The 19,590-nt window shown below is 43.4% G+C and overlaps 1 protein-coding gene across 2 annotated transcripts in view; it reads right to left on the reverse strand.

Moving 5' to 3' along the window:
- Positions 1 to 298: 298 nt before the first annotated feature.
- LOC130109218 (actin nucleation-promoting factor WASL-like) overlaps positions 299 to 19,590 on the reverse strand; it is a 43,989-nt gene continuing 24,697 nt past the window's right edge. Inside the window, exons 5-11 of one of the 2 annotated variants that reach the window (XM_056276000.1) lie at positions 18,901 to 18,924; positions 12,296 to 12,479; positions 8,669 to 8,711; positions 5,946 to 6,099; positions 4,167 to 4,711; positions 3,871 to 3,979; positions 299 to 3,375 (exon numbers count right to left, since the gene is read on the reverse strand). In XM_056276000.1, coding sequence (XP_056131975.1) covers positions 3,314 to 3,375; positions 3,871 to 3,979; positions 4,167 to 4,711; positions 5,946 to 6,099; positions 8,669 to 8,711; positions 12,296 to 12,479; positions 18,901 to 18,924 — 1,121 coding nt within the window. In that variant the 3' untranslated portion in view covers positions 299 to 3,313. The remainder of the gene's footprint in view (positions 3,376 to 3,870; positions 3,980 to 4,166; positions 4,712 to 5,945; positions 6,100 to 8,668; positions 8,712 to 12,295; positions 12,480 to 18,900; positions 18,925 to 19,590) is intronic. The other variant, XM_056276001.1, reaches the window with a different exon arrangement.

A 19,590-nucleotide genomic window follows, 5' to 3' on the forward strand; every position in this document is an offset into this window, starting at 1 on the left:
ACACGTCCAATTTTACAAAACCTGAAACTGAAAACTTAGGTAAAAGCTATGATATTTAATGGCTATCTATATTCAAATGACAAATGGTCATAACCCTAATGCGGGGTGATATTATTCACCTTCATTTGGAAATAAATGAACTGGGATCTCACGGAAGTGAATGAGGATTTTATTTCAGATGAATGTGAATCCTGAAAACAGACCAACACCTTGAGAAAAACCACATTTATTGCTTTGCTCATGACACACTCAAGCACACAGACACACCTGCGGCAATGAAAGAAACCGAAATACCAAGGTATGTAAATATCAACCTTTTTATTTGGTTGTACAATGAGAGCTCATCTTTTTTTTCCAGCCTTCTTGGGAAGGCTTGATATCCGTACTACCTTATTAACAAAATGTGTCCTACAGAAAGTAAATGTCTGGAAGAAAGAAAAAAAAAGAAAAGAAAAAGCCGGGGTAGGTTTCCCAAAAGTACTTTTAAATTTGAGTCAAGTCAGCTCCAATAACTTCCTTCCAAAAACCAGAAACAAACATTCTTTCTATTTATCAATGTACTTACTGTCTTAACAGTCAAACCAGAATCAAGTGAATACATCAACTGTAAATCTCATTTTTGTTTTTTTTAACTTTCACATGGCATTTACATACAACATGCATAGTTTCTCTAGCAGATGTCTTTCTCCCTCTAATCTTAAATGAATATCTGCATCACTCATTTAGAGCAATAAGACTTGCTTAGGCTTCAAAACCAGACGGCCGGTTACCTTGTCATAAACGTTTAGTGTTATTTTCAAACTGCTAACAGGCCGTTTTCCAGTTAGATGAAGAGCAAAACGTAAAAGTTTCCTCCTTGCATTATGGCGAGTGCCAAATGAAGAAAACTTTTACTGCCACTACATCCTTGCAATGCCAAGATGCTTTTGGGAAACCTCACCAAGGTCTATGGATTATTAGGTCTAGACAATGACTTCTGCACAAGTGAGTGTTTTTGACAACAACATGGCAGCTGAATATCCACAGGTACCGGCACCGAGACAAGACTTGTGTCTGCCCAGGAAGAAATGCTGGCTGGCCCTGTGTCAGTCCAGTAGTTGGTAAATTCATATAATCTATAGACCTTGAACCCTACCCTAAGTCAGATCTAAGAAGTCTATATACCTTGAAAGTAGAGGTAAAAAAAAAATTACAATTCTGCTACAGAGAAGCCACAGCCACTGATGCTGGGAATTGCCAGATTTCACTGCGGCAGCCATGCTGCTGCCTCTTTTGTATGTCCAAGAACAATTGAATGCATATAAAGAACAATGCCCACTTTGACATCGCTATGGGGAAATGCCACAGACTCCTAAGAGTGGAAAGGATGACCACGATTAACAGGTTTTCCATTTAAATTTTAATTTGCTAAAACTTGATATGCATCATAAAGTCCCAATGGTGAGGTCATGAAAAGGTTTCAGCTAAATACCGAGAGCGTCTTAACCAGAAGTGGTGCGGCAAGCACGAACTGTAGAAAGCAGTAAGCGCTGAGCATGATGCCTATTGTGGACTTGTTATGGGTGTTACTGAACACGGCAATGGTCAAACTTTACCTATGAATGAAAAGAGCAGCACAGATGTCTTCACAGGGATAAGTGTAATTTTCACTTCTTTGTATGGAGTCTAGTTAGCAGGTAACACTTAGGTACAGGGAGTGCCCATTTGACTATTATATCAGAGATCAGCCAACACATAGTAAATGCAAATACCTCTGAGTTAGTTTCCTCCTGGTTAGAGAACTTAAGAGGGCGGGATTTAACTCACCTGTGCAATTTAGTTAACATCAGGTCAGATGCCAATCATATAATGTCAGGATACATTCAAATACTGGACCATGGCAAATCCAATCTAGTAAACTATGGAGGCGAAAGCACACTCTTATGAGTCATTTGCAAAATTATAAACCACCTGTTGGCTTGTGTCATTAACTCCTAAAACAGTCAAAATAATAATTTCAAACAAATGAGTCAAATGTGTTTCTCCCCATACCCCCGTGTTAGTGGTTAGTGTCTATAACAGTCAATGGACATTTCAACGGCAATGTTTCTGTACAGCATCCATTTGCATCTGGAGCCACTGTAAATGTGAGATCTGTAAAATTAAGATATCCATTTGTCAAGCTTTACACAATGAGAGACCTGATTCAAACAAACAGGTATTCAACGATCCTCTGTTTGCTACCGCTATAAAAATAAGACCAAAAGAAAACGACTAAACGAAAAACAAATGCATGGTTTCCTCTGAATATGTAGTGTAACACAATGATACAACGAAGAAAGTAAAATCCGCGACAGAGAATAAGCCACAATGTCAAGGCCTATCTGTATGAGTGTGAGTGTGTGTGTGTATGTGTGTGTGTGTGTAGTGGTGTACTTTATGGTTGGAAAAAAAAAAGACATCCAAGCATATTTTGCCTAATCTTAAAGCATTTGTATGTTCCATACAGATACAGACCTGAAGTTTTTCTGTATTCATGCAGCGAGTCTCTTCTTTCATTTTGTGCAAAAATATAACAAGACTCAACCTCTCTGGAGAAAATTTACAGTTGGACAGCAAATGAAGCAAAATATTACAAAAAAGAGCTTTTCTTTTTTTTCTGTCTTTGTCTTAAGAAAATAAGAGTCGCTAAACTAGGATCATTTGAATAAGTAAAAATAAACTAGACAGTGATAGGGTATGAAAATAGTCGTCGGTTTTTACCTCCTTTAAACTAACAATGGCGACAAGATGAAGGATTTCTGTCAGTTGCTTTTCTGAACTCTCCCTTTGATCACTGACCAAAAAAAAAGACAAAACACAAAATTCAACTCTACAGTTCAAGAGACAACTTGATGTAAAATTGCACGTTAATCTGGGGAGGAAGGAACACGTCAGAAACAGCAGAGAAGAGAAGAGGAACGTTAGACGAAGGTGAATGATGGGACATGAGAGACGACAGAGAGAGAGAGAGAAGAAAGATTGAAAGATGGCTATGAATGACATGAGGATATGGGAAGAAGACAAAGCCAAACTCAAGATGGTAACAGGAGAGGGAGGGAGGGAGGGAGAGGGGGACAAAAACCTTTACAGTAAGATGTGAGAATGACAAACATTTACAGATTAAATGAGGTATTGCACAGATTAATAAAAAAAAAGCAGAAAGGCAACAAAAATATACAGCAAGTCGATAAACATTTACATTTATAATTTGAATTTAGAGATTTTTTTGTTTAGAACGTAGCAATTTAGTGTCATAATCATCCGGTGGGGGGGATCGGGGGGAGGAAGACAGCTAGTCGTCCCATTCATCATCATCCTCAAAGTCTTCATCTTCTTCATCATCATCATCCTCATCTGAGGGAGAGAATGGAAGTACATTTACAAAGAAGCAATGGACTCTGTGGCAAGAAACGTGACATGATGAACTTGTGGATTAAATCTGGATGACGTTAAAACAACTGATGAACCTGACAAGTCACCTTATAAGAGACTTGAATATGGAGTACGTAAATCTTTCTCTGTGTATAGAGTCAAGGCAAAATGTGTTGGGACAGTTGGGTCAAATTAGTTTTTTCTTTCCGTCAATATTTTTGCCTTTCTTCCCTCAGTTATAAAATGTTATTGGTTAAAAACGAAAAAACACTAAATATTCACTCCACTGTCCAATTACTTAGTCCACTGAATGTGTGAGCCCCAATGGATGTTACTCCAGATATACTCACAAGAGTAGCAATGTGGTAAACGATGGACTAAAAACTGAAATATAAGCCAGTAGCGCAGATTTACACTGTGTGTGTGTGTGTGTGTGTGTGTGTGTGTGTGTGTGTGTGTGTGTGTGTGTGTGTTTACCTGAGGAGTGAATGGCCTTGCTCCTTTTCTGCATCACCTCCATTAGTGCCCCTACGATGCCTGCCGAGGGGGCTGGGGTCGAGGGAGCTGACTCTTGAGTATCATCCCTCTGCAAAGATACGGGCAGAAGGAGCCAAAGTTAGAAGTACCTCACCAAGTGGTACTTCATGGTGGCGAGGCTCATCATCACTACAACACAGATCTTAACACATCAAGTTCCCACCACTACTCAATGTATTTTTTGGATGCGTGTCCACAGTGAGGTTGGGGGGGTGGGGTTAGGTATAAATACTCACTGTTTTGAGTTGGATGCCTTGTCGGATTTGGTCCAGGAGGGCGTCCCTGCCGGTGGAGGACACAGGCCTCTCCTTCTGCTCCACCTTCTTCAGCTGAGTGCCCTCTCGGATCTGGCTCAGCAGCGCCGACTTACCCCCGCTGCCTGGAGGCGATCCACTGTCCCCTCCGTTGGCCTCCGGGAGTGGGGGAGGCGCCGGAGGAGGAGGACCTGGAGGTGGGGGCGGGGGAGGTGGAGGCGGTGGTGCCCCGCCACCGGATGGGGCTGAGGAGGGAGGAGGAGGGGGAGGGGGAGGTGCCACGGGCAGGGAGGCATGGGCTGGGGGAGGGGGAGGAGGGAGAGATCCCCGGCTGGGCGGGGGCGGCGGGGGAGCAGACATGCCTGGCCGGGAAGGAGGTGGAGGTGGGGGTGCGGAGGTTGGTGCTCTGGAGGGTGGAGGGGGTGGTGGTGCTCCCCTGCCCCGTGCAGGAGGAGGAGGAGGGGGAGCAGAGACATGGTGCGGGGGTGGGGGAGGAGGGCCTCCTCTGGAAGGAGGGGGTGGAGGGGCTGGAAGTGAGAGTACAGAAAATGATCAGAAGAAGAAAGAAGGAAAATTACCACAGCCACACAAGGCAGCTCACACCAATGCTTCAGTCCCAGTTCTCATCTTTCCACTACACGTTGAAAAGCATCACACCATGCAGTTACCACATCAACCACTGGGGGCAGCCTCATTTTATGTTACTCTTCTAAATCAAGAATGACCCTCTTTGTTTAGCCAGCACAATAGAGCGCACATAACTACATGACAGCAAATAATCAGATATCTGGAAGGAACCTGAGTTTCTGTAAATCCAATAATTGTGAAACCACTACGAACTACAGCAAAAAAACAAAACGATGAGTGACTTCTTAGGTCAAACAAACACGCTTGTATGTGCACAACGGAGAGCTGCCACAGCAGATTCATGCATCGATACCGATACCTACCAATCCACCTGGGAGGATCTAGGGACAAACCAAATTATTAAGATAACGATTATACACTGGTTTTATAGTGACTATTACATCTGGTCATGTCAACCTTGTCCAGCAATCAAAACCTTTCAAATTCTCAAAAACATTTGATTTCCCCCCTCACATTCAAAATGTTTCACACTGAAATACAACGTGAAATACAAACACATTCAGACATACACACGTATGCACGCACTCGCTCACAGACACACAAAACGGTTGTAGGGACTGTGAACCAGCATTAGACACAATGTTACAACAAGCCACCTCATGAAAACTAGTAGAAGTGGCATCGATTAATATGGAGCAACAGCTTGAGGCAAAGCTGCCCTCATGTCTAACATTCTGCCTTAATGAGGACAACCTCCTCCATTCTGAACCCCATTTCCCACAAGCCATTTTCACAAATGTTTCACTCCTTTGATGAATGGGGTAATAGGTGAAATCCTGATCAATGTGTTTCATCGGAATCAGGTTTTGGTTGAGAAAAAAACAAAACAAAAACAACAACAAAAAAAAACCCAAGGGCAATAAATGAACCTTTTGTCTACAGGTCACAGGGATTACAGAGCTCATCTTTTAGTCTCACTGTTGTATCGGCTACTAACCATCTGTAACTCTGATTACTGTATAAACACTTTATAAACATGAAAGTAAGACTTCAGAAAGATGGCCAGTTGTCTGCAAAAACTGGCTGGTGGGGTAGGCAGCCTTACCAGCCACAGCAAAAAATATAACAGCATCTGCGTGGCGTCACACCCCCAGTGAATTCCCTCTTCCTCACCTTGTCTTCGTAGCTCGTTTTTGATGGCCTCCACGCCTCCCTTTCTCTCGATGAATTCGTAGATGACCTTAGACGTCTCCTTGTCCTTAAGCTGAGCCTCTGAGATGCCACACATATCAAACAGGTTCTTCAGCTCAGGATCCAGGTTATTCAGCTGCAGGGGGGAGGAAAATGTTGGGAGAAATGTCACCTGTTGGTCCCATCGATGCAAGCATATAGTTTTTAATATGGATGGCAAGGTAACTGCTAACACTGGCAATGTAAGAGTGATGCTCTGAGTTGAACTTTCAAATGACAGGTAGTGTCTGTACTGGTCATCAGCTTGGGCTTGTTGGTTAAAACAGTCAAGAGAGCAAGAGATGATGTCCGGCTGACAGAACTATCCCCGCATCTCTCTCCTTTCCTCCATCCATCCATTATCCAAACTGCTTATCCTGCTCTCAGGGTCGCGGGGATGCTGGAGCCTATCCCAGCAGTCATTGGGCGGCAGGCGGGGAGACACCCTGGACAGGCCGCCAGTGGTTTTCAAAGTGTGAGGCCTGCCTCCCCTGGGGGGCGCTAAAGATTTACATGGAAGGCGTGGAAAAAAATGCAGGGAAATACAAGAAATCATCCAAATCTAGCAGAAAGTATGACAATGTGACCGGGTGTAAGGAGGTATAAAGAGTGAACAATGTATTTTTCCTAGGACACGTTTTAAACTTTACTTAAAAGGTCAGGTTAAGCCCTTACACATGGTGTCGGGAAGCAGCGTTGTGCACTAATGGGTTGTGTACATTTTCATGTTCTCCGTTCTGTTTCGTTAAAAGGTGGCGGATATGTGTCCAGTTTTCTTTTTTTCTTTTAACTTCAGAAATATGCACGAATAGGCACTGACCTATAATTCTTAACCACTTTTATTGATCTTTATTAAAATGTGGGCGCTTGTATTAGGACTGAATGTTCAAAATAAACATTTTCAAACGCTTTATGGTTGCAACCCTTTATTTTAAAACAGAGTGGATTATTAATCATTATTATTATGCCTTCTATTAAAACGGGGGAGGCCCCGGTGACTTGATGTTCTCCGAATGGAGACTCGCTGTGTTAAACTTTGAAAACCCCTGCTCGACAGGAGCCCCTTTGTGCTTGTTTCCCAATTTCCCCTCAGGGATGAAAAAGTATTCTGATTCTGATTGTTGTTTGTGCACAAATGGATCATTAAAGAACGAATAATGAAATAAAGCTGTGCTGAATAATCTCTAATATAATATAATATAATATATATATGTTGAAAATCTCTGAAATCCAAGTTGAATAATTAAGTATTAACTGAGAAAACCCTTTAGGAATGCTGAGAGACAGAACCCCAGTGCTACAGCCAGCCCTTATGATGCCCCCTGGTGGTGTTTGGGTAATACTACCAGCTTGGCACCTGGAGAGAATTAAGGAGTCATTAACCTACTTTCAAATACAGGTCCAAACAAGGCCAGAAAGGGCTTGAATAAATATTTGTCGCACAATTCCTGCCCGTGAAAACATTTACATGTGTGATATTGCACAGTGGCATCAGCAGAGATGATCAAGCAAAAGAAGCCAAAGTCAAATACAGGTTTAAAAAAAAGTCTATCCAAATGTTTCCTGATACGTTTCCATAGGTTTACAAAAAGAATGTTGTTTGGGGACCTGCTTGCACTGAGACATTGTTTCATCCCCATTAAAAGGGAGTCAGTGTGTGTTATCAGTTAGCTGTTCATACATCTATGCACAGATGCCAATTCTTGGTAAATGCAAATTCTTGTTAACTGCACTCAAGTCAAAGTAGGAAGTGATTTTGATCTTTCCGTATAATATATTCAAATCCTTTCCCACTCCCAGCCCAGGGTCTTTTTGTAATGAGCTCATGACTAAATAGTTCACACTGATACAGCAGTAACTATACATGCCCCTCCCATCGAGAATGTACCCTGCAGCTATTTCCAAACTACTGTTGAGGACGACAGTAGCAGTACCGCTTAAAGAATGTTAAGTCATTTCTGTTATGGGTTAAATATGCACGACTCCTTTAACTCCTTCATTTATTTATCTGTCAATTCATTTACTTTATTATTCATTCATCCTAAACAATGCTTTTTTGACTGCTGTCTGTCTGAACTGGACGTTATAGACACATGCTGCTTGCATAATTTGTTCCTACTTCAGCAGTAGCCTGATAGGTGGGTGAGCTTTGTGGCAAAAAAAAAAACAACCCACCTTTATAACTGTATACATCCTTGAAAGCAAACCAAATAATCTGAATTTCATCTTTTTCCATTTCCATGAGCGCCAGGGTCGGATGAGCTCCCTGATCTGTATGATGTCATACACCCAACATCCAGCATAATTACTTATGATGCTTTTTTTTGGGTATGAGTCGGTGGATTATGCAGATCCTGATTCCACCCCCCCCCCCCCCACACACACACTTGTGTAACCCTGCTGATGACTTGGTTACGCAGCAAGGCTTAATATTTCTGAGCTGTTATTGAATTTGTAATTTCTGTCTCTGCTGAATTTGTAACATCTGTCTCTGAGAGGGATGTCAGACTGATTGACAAACAGAAAATCACAGCCTCTTGGCCGAGTCGTGAGGATGAGCGGCGGAGGAAGATCGGTCCCACGGTCACATGTGCCTGTATCACGTACTCCACCATGGGAAATCATACTCATCAACATTATATACATTTTGTGGGTTCTGTACTTACATCAAAGCCTGTGTTTGGATCCCATCCTACATGTCCAATGTGCCTGAGACAGAGAGAGAGACAGTCAGAGAGAGAGAGACACACAGACAGACAGAGAGAGAGAGAGAGAGAGAGAGAGAGAGAGAGAGAGAGAGAGAGAGAGAGAGAACAGGTGCAATTGAGACAGAGGTGGATGGTAAATTTTAAAAAGAATAAAAAAGCAGAAGAGTCAAGGAGGAGAGAAATAAAACTGACTTCAGCTTTACAGGGATGAATGCAGCATTTACCACTCATCTTGCAATACCAAGGTGATTAAGGGTCACTCAAATGCCCTAAAAGTGTAACTTGATCAGGATGTGTGTGGGTCAAGGACAATATCAATAATGATAAGTTAAAGAAGTAGATGATCATGAAGATGAAGACAAAGGGATTAGAATCGGGACAGCAGGAGTGAAACCATCAACAGAGAAGCAAGAGGACCAGTGCCATCTATTATACCCTTTCTTAATGGTGGGTTACCATTTCGCATTCATCATAAACCACAAAATTCAATACATTCACTGCAGGTTTCTAAAAACAATCCAGACCCATCATCTCATTTTTATCTACCTTGACCAGTGTTTCTGTTAGTGAATTATTTCCAATTTTAGGTTGTCAGGGAGCATAATCTTAACACTTTTGTATATTTTCTGGTAGTTTGTGTTTATCAAGATGCAAGCCTGTGTCAATTTGTAAACTGCGTCAACTCTCTAATGGGTTATCTCTGGGGACGATGGACTGCAAAACAGTGAGACTTGATGTGATGCCAGAAAGTATTCAGATAGCTAACCCAGATGGCCCATTACTATCCATATGACTACACTGCCATTGACCCCGTTCCTGAAGAGCAGCTCACATTATCATCACGTGATCAATTCATGCTATTCATGTACACTCCACCAGATTAGATACTGAATGAAAAAATAGCCTGGATTAATACTTCCTACCCCAGATTCTGGATCAGAGGGAGACATATATAGGCTAGACTTCCTGACCTGTATCACACATGCTGCATGTCTTTTAACATATTAAATAATATATTGGAAGTGGGATGGGGGTAGTTGAGTGCAGTTTTTCCCCCTCACAATTTCTGGAATTAGTGAGGTGTAAACACAGATCAGCCAAAACGTTTAAAACCACCTGCCTAATATTGTGTAGGTCCCCCTCATGCCGCCAAAACAGCTTTGACCTGTTGAGGCATGGACTCCAGAAGACCTCTAAAGGTGTCCTGGTGTCTGGCACAAAGACATTAGCAGCAGATCCTTTAAGTCCTGTAAATTGGGAGTTGGGCCTACATGGACAGGACTTGTTTTTCCAGCACAGATGCTTGATCGGATTGAGATCTGGGGAACTTGGAGGCAAAGGCAACACCCTGAACTCTTTGTCATGTTGCTCAAACCATTCCTGAACAATTTTTCTGCTGTGTGGCAGGGCACATTATCCTGCCATCAGGGAATACCGCTGCCATGAAGTGATGTACCTGGTCTGCAACAATGTTAAAGTGGGTGGTACGTGTCAAAGAAACATTGACATGAATGCCAGGATCCAACGTTTCCCTTACACCTGTCTATCATAGTCACCATTATCTTTTCAGCAATTTGAGCTACAGCAGCTCTTCTGTGGGATCGGACCAGGCGGGCTAGCCTTCACTCCCCACATGCATCAATGAGCCTTGGGCATCCATGACCTTGTCGCTGGTTCACCAGTTGTCCTTCCTTGGACCACTTTTTGTAGGTACTGACCACTGTATACCAGGAAAAACCCCAAAAGACCTGCCGTTTTAGAGATGCTTTGACCCAGTCATCCAGCCATCACAATATTGTCCTTGTCAAAGTTGCTCAGATCCTCACGCTTGCCCATTTTTCCTGCTTCCAACACATCAACTTCAAGAACTGACCTGTTCACTTGCTGCCCAATATATCCCACCCCCTTGACTGTTGCCATTGTAACAAGATAAAGTTATTTACTTACCTGTCAGTGGTTTTAATGTTTTGGCTGATTGCTGTATAATTGAGTAATTTTCCCCCTTTATCACCCTGCATATCCCCTCTTACCTCAGCACTGAACTTGGACATCTTCATATCCTCAATAATCCCTGAACCGAATGGCTTTCAGAGCCTTCTCACTTCTATTTCTACTTATCTCTTCGCTAGACAAGTAGAAATAGAGGAAAGGATGAATAATACCATTTGTAAAAGATGTGGGTAAATCTTCACTGATGACTAAGAGGTGGCACGGACAGAAGACGGACAGGATTTTAATATTAAAGTGAATGTGCACTGTTTCCTGTCCTTTCTATATCTAGCATACTGTGGATTTTGGTAAAAGCCAGAGAAGGAGTTTTTAAGATCTGTCAGGTAAATGTGTGAAGCAGCTGACCTGGACATCACCTGTTTAAACAGTACACAAGTCAGGAGAGATTAATAGGCTTCACAGCAATGTCATTTACAAGTTCACAAAGGTGGGGACATAAATCAAAGGTTGTGATCTGGGTGTGAACACACAGCAGCATGAGTAGACTTTAGGTCACTCCTATCCTGCCGAGACATGTGGACTCCAACTACCTGGGTTGTGTTTTAAGGTTGTGGGATACAATTTGGGAGCAGTGGGTTTGCGATCTGAAAAATCCTGGTACAAATTCCCCAACATGCTGGAAAATTTCCCTTACGGAAAGTGAACCAGAAATGCTCTTGCCTCCCTTTGCAGCTTCCCTCGAAGTGCCCTTGGTCAGGGTATTTAACCCCAATTTGCTTTCAGCAAGGCTGCATGGTGATAAACACTCGATGGCTGCAGCTGCACAGGGCAGGTGATAGCAATGAGAGTCTGCACCCCTCTATAAATAATGGTTTGAAAAAAAGTCTTTAAACTTAAATTAACTTTCACTACACTTTCCTCCTTCAGCCTCTTTCTCTGTGACATGTGGGCTTTTAAAAATGTTAAACTGTAACTGTTGATTTTTTGTGCTTGCTTATATATATTTAGCAATATCCATCCATCCATTATTCAAACCGCTTATCCTACTCAGGGTCGTGGGGATGCTGGAGCCTATCCCAGCAGTCACTGGGCGGCAGGCGGGGAGACACCCCGGACAGGCTGCCAGTCCATCACAGGGCCAACAAACACACACACACACACATTCACACCTAGGGACAATTTAGTATGGCCGAATCACCTGACCTGCATGTCTTTGGACTGTGGGAGGAAACCGGAGCACCCGAAGGAAACCCACGCAGACACAGGGAGAACATGTAAACTCCACACAGAGGACGGCCCCCAAGGTTGGACAACCCCGGGACTCGAACCCAGGACCTTCTTGCTGTGAGGCGACCGCACTAACCACTGCACCACCCATATTTAGCAATAGCTATCCTTTAAATCAACCCAGTCTGAAAACCAAGTTTCTCCATTAGGGCAATTATACACAGAACTGACTGAAAACAAAGAAGCAGATAACTGAGCATGCAGACCTTTTTTTTCTCTCTTTTTTTTTTTTTACATACACTGCACCCCTCTATTTAAACTGAAAAATCGTTTCTTTTAGGAGATAAAGAGCTCAATAAATCAATCTAACTGAATCCAGTCTTGTTAAACTAATGCCAGGTGACTCACTGGAAGTTGCTTGGTGTACCGATGTCTGCCTTGGTCAATCTTTTCTTCTTCCCCTTCACCTTCTTCTCCTTCTTGGGGAAGGAGGAATGCACAATGTTGTTGACCTGAGAGTTGTTGTGGTAGCGCTGCACGTTGTTGATCTCCGGGTTCTTAATGTCAACTGTGGCCATGGGCAATGAGGGGCCTTGAGGGTGAAAAGAGCATTACGAATACAGTTTTCAGAAATGTGGCACAAGAGAGCATCATACATATTAAAGCCAAAGCCACCCCACATTACTGAAGCCAGGGAAGATTGTGGGTTGGTTTGATGATAAGAAAGTATACCACTATCAACAGTGGCCATCTTTACATCAACACCACAGTGGAAAGAAATCTCTTACTTCTTTGTGACATCATGGATTATTTTACCTCGGTGTAAAGCATTTTTAAAATTGTCAACCTGGGATACCAGTTTGCAACTAGTTTCGTAACATTTATGTGCTGGGGAAATGCGACTGGTTTCAATGACTGATAACAGGACACAAGTTAGTGTGGGGTCTGCCTGGGACAAAGGATTTTCTTCTGTTACATAATCCTAAACATAATGACTACTGCAGATTTCAGTGCTTGGTTTGGAAGGGATTGGAATTAGTTTTGGGGGTTTATGAGAGGGAAATGAGGACTGAGGTAGTGCGTGGAATTATTTCAGCGTCATGTCATTTCTGCCTCTCTGATCATCTGAATTTAATGAAAAATAGTGAGGACCCTGAGCTGATGACAAATGAAGACATCCATATCAACACACTCCACACAAAATACATATCCTCAAGTTATAAAAAGAATGATTGTCCCTTATTCAAATTTATTACACAGATAAATGGCCAAGGGTACACCTAATTTTTATAGGATTAAATCAGCATAGGTAAGAGGGTATGTGTTTCAAGAAGCGGACATGTCATTTTCCACACAGTTCACAAACACAAGACTTAACTGCATGACAAATCTATGAAAATAACCATTTAAATGTGGACAGAGGGAGATCAAGATGTAAGCTAAACTACTGACATCTTTCTATTCCACATTATTCTCTGCTGACAAGTGGAAAGGTAAGCTTTCATGTATCATGTTTTACTCCTAATTATACATATAACACAGCGTGCTCCTGTAAAGCGATTTTGACATTTCTCCTTTTTATTCCAAGGATGCATATACGCTTCAAGCAAACATGGAAAAGACAAATGCAGCCCAATAAGCCATGACTACAGAACTATAACACTGAGGGTGGCTCATCCACACATGCAATCAACTGTTATTACAAATACTGAAAACAGAAACTGCCGTTACGTGCTTTCGTCCATAAAATATACCCCGTAGAGGACAACACATGGAGCAGTCTAAGTGCAGTGGTCTTCCAACAGGCTGAACTATCACAGACGATTCTCACCAAGTGCCTCATCTAAACAACATACCTTTGTGACCCCCCCTGCAGAGGCTCTTGGGGCATTTTCTGGGTGAAGGTGAGGCTGATCGGCTCCGCAGTCTACTCCCCCTGTCCCCTGAACTCCCTCTGACTCCGCTGGTGGTCATATTGACGTCCAGCAGCATCTTCCCTACCATGCTGCAAGTTTGATTCCCATGGCGGAGGGAGAGCCGTGCATCGGGGTCGGAGAGAGGCAGGTAGAGTTCCTCCTGGGGGAGAACCAGGCAGTGCAAGGAGGACAGGCAGCCCCCTGGCCCCGCACCACCACCTCCTCCTCCACAATCGCACCCCAAGTCCTCGGACGGAGCCGACAGGAAGGTGGTACAGAACATCATTGTAGATGCTGAGCAGGCATGGGCAGTATGGTGAAATCAAGGTCGGACAAAGCCAGAGTCGGACACCAAACGAGCAAGATACAAATTTTGGTACCCAGAGGTGCGAGTCAAAACCAAAAGATACTAACGCTGGTGTAAAAGTTTGAATTTGAGAGGGTCGACTTTATGAGTTGCGCAAAGAAATCTCACCCGGGTAAAGACCACTGGCTTACCAGGAACCAAGAGAAGAAGGACACACCTGCCTTGATCTGTCTGTCTGAGAAGAAGAAAAGGCGAAATCCATATGCAGTCTTCTTTCAAGTTTAACGCAAGGCCTCTGACATAGCTGGTGGACCAACAGCCCTAAAGCACCCACAGTGCCAACACACAACCAGAACACCGCTTCCAAAAAAGGGCCAAATCCTGATAAACAATTCAAACCAACATTTATGGTCTACGTCACTCCAAAATATTTCATCATTTGACAGTTGGTGCACTAATTCCCAGGCCGGCTGTCTGAGCTGGAAGCAGAAATCCAAGAAAGCAAAAGAGAAGAGCGTAGCATCTAAAACAGAAGGTAATGCCATACAAAAGGGCTCAGCTCTTTTGAGTGCAGCAGTGAACCTGCCAAGGACATTTAAGGAGTCATCCCTTCCTCTTCCATTCCTTCAATGTCTGTTTTTCTCTGCCATTTTACCCAGTGTTTCTTGCCGTTTCTGAGCCTTGTCCCTCAGTCTGATGGACTGTCGGTTTGTCTCTCATTGTGTCAGTTATCATCTATACCTCTTTCTTTCCATCTCTGTGGGTGCACAGCCAGACTGCCAGCCTCTGATTGGGTCCAAATCTTTGACTCTCCCCCCACCTCCACGAATTTCTCCTCCCATCCTCACCAAAACAAACAAGCAAAAAAAAAAACCAAAAACAAAACATGCATGTAGGCACACAAGCACAAGTACGCACGCACACACAAAAACGGCTCTAATCCAAGCAAATTATTCTGTTGCTGGATTTTACGTAACCATTAAAACCCATCCAAGTTTAATCCTATGATAATCTCTGGGGGTTTTAAAGCATGATGTATCTGTATGAGAGGAGAGAGAGAATGAGCAAGACAGAGTCAGCAAGCCAGAGGGGGAGATGAAGGGAGAAGACTGCTGGGGGAGAAACAGGACAGGAAAAGAAAAGAAAGAGAATACAGGGTGGAAAGGGTAGGAGAGGGCAAGGAGGCAGAAGAAGAGAAGGGAGGATGTGACTGGAGTTGGTTGGAGGGAAGGAACCCTGTTGGACAGTGAAGATCTGAAGTAACAGAGAAAGAAGAGGGATAGAGAGGGAGAGAAGAGAGGCAGGGTGAGAGGTAAGTATAGAAAGGAATTAGAGAGATGTATGTCTATGGGATAAGGATCCTCAAATAATGTTCTATGTGAAGTCAAGCGACTGACAAACAAACATTTAAGTTTGAGTGAAACACGACATGACATGACACAATCACAGGCACTTACTGTGCTAAAAAAGCCACAGGGATACATACAAGCACCAATACTTGTCATGGACACACAAATCAGGCTTGATATAGCATCCCTTCTCTCAATTTCTGATTGTCACTTCTAAGTGTATATATTTTTTTAAACCAGCCTCATTATAACGTGTCTACTATGTACACTGTAAAGACGCTGGCATTATCAGCCACACACAGTCATCGGATCGGTAATGATGCCTGAAGTATCAGCAAATCACAACACAAACATTTGCTAAAACGGTTTATGCAATGGCTTATTTACAGTGACTTATGCAACAAGAACACAACGCCATAGCTGTACACAAAATCAGGTAAAACGGGGCCAAAATGACATGGTGAAAGACACTGGGTTATAAGGCAGTTATAGTAGGCATCAAGTATGCCGGCTGTGTTTGACCACATGGGGGATAAGCAGCGTAAACATCAATTCGCCTGCACTGTCAGCTTGCTCTGGATGAGGGCAGCAACTTAATACTTAAAAAGTAAATGTGTCACCCTTCTAATGGAAAAACTAATGTGAAAGGGACACACACAAATAACACAAATATTTACAAGTCAGCTGTGTTGATCTGTGCCGTTTGCTGAAAACCACTAGACATGTGGAAGTGTGCACACACATACACAAAAATATGTAAACAGCACTGTCAACTTATACCGTAGTTTCAACTAACTACAAGTATGGGCGTCTGGACGGCATAGCAGTCTATTCCGTTGCCTACCAACACGGGGATCCCCGTTCGAATCCCCGTGTTACCTCTGGCTTGGTTGGGTGTCCCTACAGACACAACTGGCCATGTCTGCTAATGGGAAGCCGAATGTGGGTTTGTGTCTTGGTCGCTGCACTAGCGCCTCCTCTGGTCGGTTGGGGCGCCTGATCGAGGGGGAGGGGGAACTGGGGGGAATAGCGTGACCTCCCCACGCGCTACGTCCCCCTGGCGAAACGCCTCACCGTCAGGTGAAAAGAAGCGACCGGCGACTCCACGTGTAACGGAGGAGGCACGTTGTAGTCTGCAGCCCTCCCCGGATCAGCAGAGGGGGTGGAGCAGTGACCGTGACGGCTTGGAAGAGTGGGGTAATTGGCTAAAGTACAACTGGGGAGAAAAAAGCTCTCCCCCTTTAGTTCCACATATTCAAGAACATCTCTAACAGAGAATCTGACTGACAGAAAAAAATGTCTGTTGTCAACTAAAAAAAAGCATAGGATTGGATCCTTTTGAAGCTTCACACCCAAAATGTTAGCTCACTCTTGCATTTGACTGCTGGCATCATTCTACGTCAGCACCCCGTTTGATCAGAGACCATTTCTGAAGAGCATTTGCCTCCGTCCTGGGCATTAATGACAGGACTGTAATATGGCACAGAGAAGCCACGGGAAGCTCTGTGGGGGGAGAAGAATAAAGCTGCACCTTCTGATAAAAGCCCAGAAGTATAATCTCTGCCAGATAACGTCAGAAGGTATTTGCAGATTTCCCTGTGTGCCTAAATTAGATGGGCTAAAGCTATACCGTCTTTTAAATCGCACTGCTGAAACTCAGTTTTTGAGACTTGTTTTATAATAAGATGACCTTCCACTCTTTTTAAATCTCCCTTCATGCTTTTATGTCCTTATCTTGCCTTTTTATTTCTTAGCTTGCTTTGATTGCTTCTGCCGTTTACTTTTACTACCAGCTTGGTTGCCATTCTGTATCAGAACGGTGTTCTGGTCATCTGTGTCATCACCAGTACAGCCATCATGGTAGAAACAGCGAAGACTACGTGATTTGTAAAACAAAAATGTTAGATTGAATTTTAATCTTTTTAAAAGCCCCCTCCGGGCTTTTTCCTTGCACCTGCACAATCGACCTTTTAAAGTTTCACCATTTGCTAATCTCTTAACTCTTGATGCATTTCTCCACACAGAATCAGTGTGTTCTTACACAGGGTGTGTGTCTGTGAGAGTAGGTGAGAGACGCGTTTATCTCACGGAGGGTTAGCTAGCGCTCCCTTTCCACGCTGCTCCATCATCACGTAGTTTCTAATCCCCTTTATAATTAAAGTATAGTCTATGCAGGGGTGGTCTGGGAATATCACCTCTGATGTACATGTGAGTGAGAGAGTGACAGACTGAGAGAGACACACACACAGCGAGAGAGAGAAAGAGACAGAGAGCGAGTGAGAGACACACACACACAGAGCGAGTGAGAGACACAGAGACAGAGAGCGAGTGAGACACACACACATACAGAGAGAGAGAGAGAGAGAGAGAGAGAGAGAGAGACAGAGCAAGTGAGAGACACATACACACAGAGCGCGAGACAGAGAGACACACACAGACAGCCAGAGACACACACAGACAGAGAGCAGGTGAGAGAGACACACACACAGAGCGGGAGACAGAGGCACAGAGAGACACACACAGTGAGAGAGAGACAGAGACACAGAGAGAGTGAGACACACACACACACACACACACACACACACACACACACACACACACACACACACACACACACACACACACACACACAGAGCGAGACAGAGAGAGAGAGACAGAGACACAGAGAGAGTGAGACACACACACACACACACACACACACACACACACACACACACACACAGAGCGAGACAGAGAGAGAGAGACAGAGAGAGCGAGAGAGAGAGCGAGTGAGAGAGAGAGAGCGAGAGAGAGAGAGAGACATTTGAGGTTCAAGTTCAGGCCGGGTTATAAATCATATGCTCCTACTTTCTACAGATTAACCCCGAGATCTTGACATATGAGTATGGGCTCAACGTTTTATCAACACCATTAGTAGAGAGGACATAAGTTAACAGTATGGACATCTTGTTTCACTGACACATGTGACTGCAAATGTTCTCCGACAGCTGTTGATGAAATCACGATGAGAGGCATTTTAATACTCTTGTAGAAACTCCCATTATCAGATCAAGGGTCAAAGATAATCTGAAATTTTTCATGTTTAAAAAAAAATCCATGTTAACCTGGGTCAAGTAGTATTTGTAAATAAATAAAATGAAAATTGTATTAACTTTTAAGTCAGTTATCCATAGGTGACTGATGGGTGTGGTTTGTGACACAAGAAAAACACAATACCTCAAGGTTTAGGTAATGACAAGAAAGCACAACAGTAAATTCAGTGTACTTTTTCTCACCAAGCACCATTGCAGATACACTTGGCACAAAGCTCCACCCATCCGGCACATCATATTGTTCAAATCAAAACATGACTTGTTTACGAATACTACCTGACACGGGTGAGATGCTGAGTTCACACTATTCTACAGTTACTGCATATGACACAGACATGGGAAAACATACCATTTGGAGGCTCGCGTCTCTTTTCTGTGAACAGACAAGTGATAACATTACATTACTGCACTCATCTGAGAGATGTTGGTGTTAGTGAAAAGGGAATATGTTGAGTGGATCAGCTCACAGGTTGTCCCAGTAGGTTTACTGATTTTGAAACGCAGGGCTTGGCGGGACTGTGCTAGTGTGGAATGATCAGCAAGCAAGAATTGTGTGTTAGCGTGAAGAATTAAAAAAAAAAAATGCACGCGCATACACACACACACACACACACACACACACACACACACACACACACACACACACACACACACACACACACACACACACACAAATCAACCCCCTCCTTGGAGAAGGCAAAACACATGCCTCCCCCTATTGTGGAGTTGTTTCCAGCCATTATACAAATGCACATTAGTGACTTGGTCAAAGAGGAGGTGAAGGATGGTTAGATTTGAGATAATTACAAAGCCTGCTGTGAAAATAGGGGGATTACTCTGCAAAGCCAGTAGACACACACACACACACACACACACACACACACACACACACACACACACACACACACAAGTACGCGCTAATCAAAGTACAGATGGCTTGAGTTTAACTGTGGCCGAGTGCCAAAGAGTAGCAGCCTTAAAGCCAAGATTAGCAGCCCAATGCAGCGGGCTAGGGAGAAAGACAACAGACAACAATGCA

This window comes from Lampris incognitus, chromosome 3 (genome assembly GCF_029633865.1).
Source record: "Lampris incognitus isolate fLamInc1 chromosome 3, fLamInc1.hap2, whole genome shotgun sequence".
In the NCBI taxonomy this organism is placed as follows: Eukaryota; Metazoa; Chordata; class Actinopteri; order Lampriformes; family Lampridae; genus Lampris; species Lampris incognitus.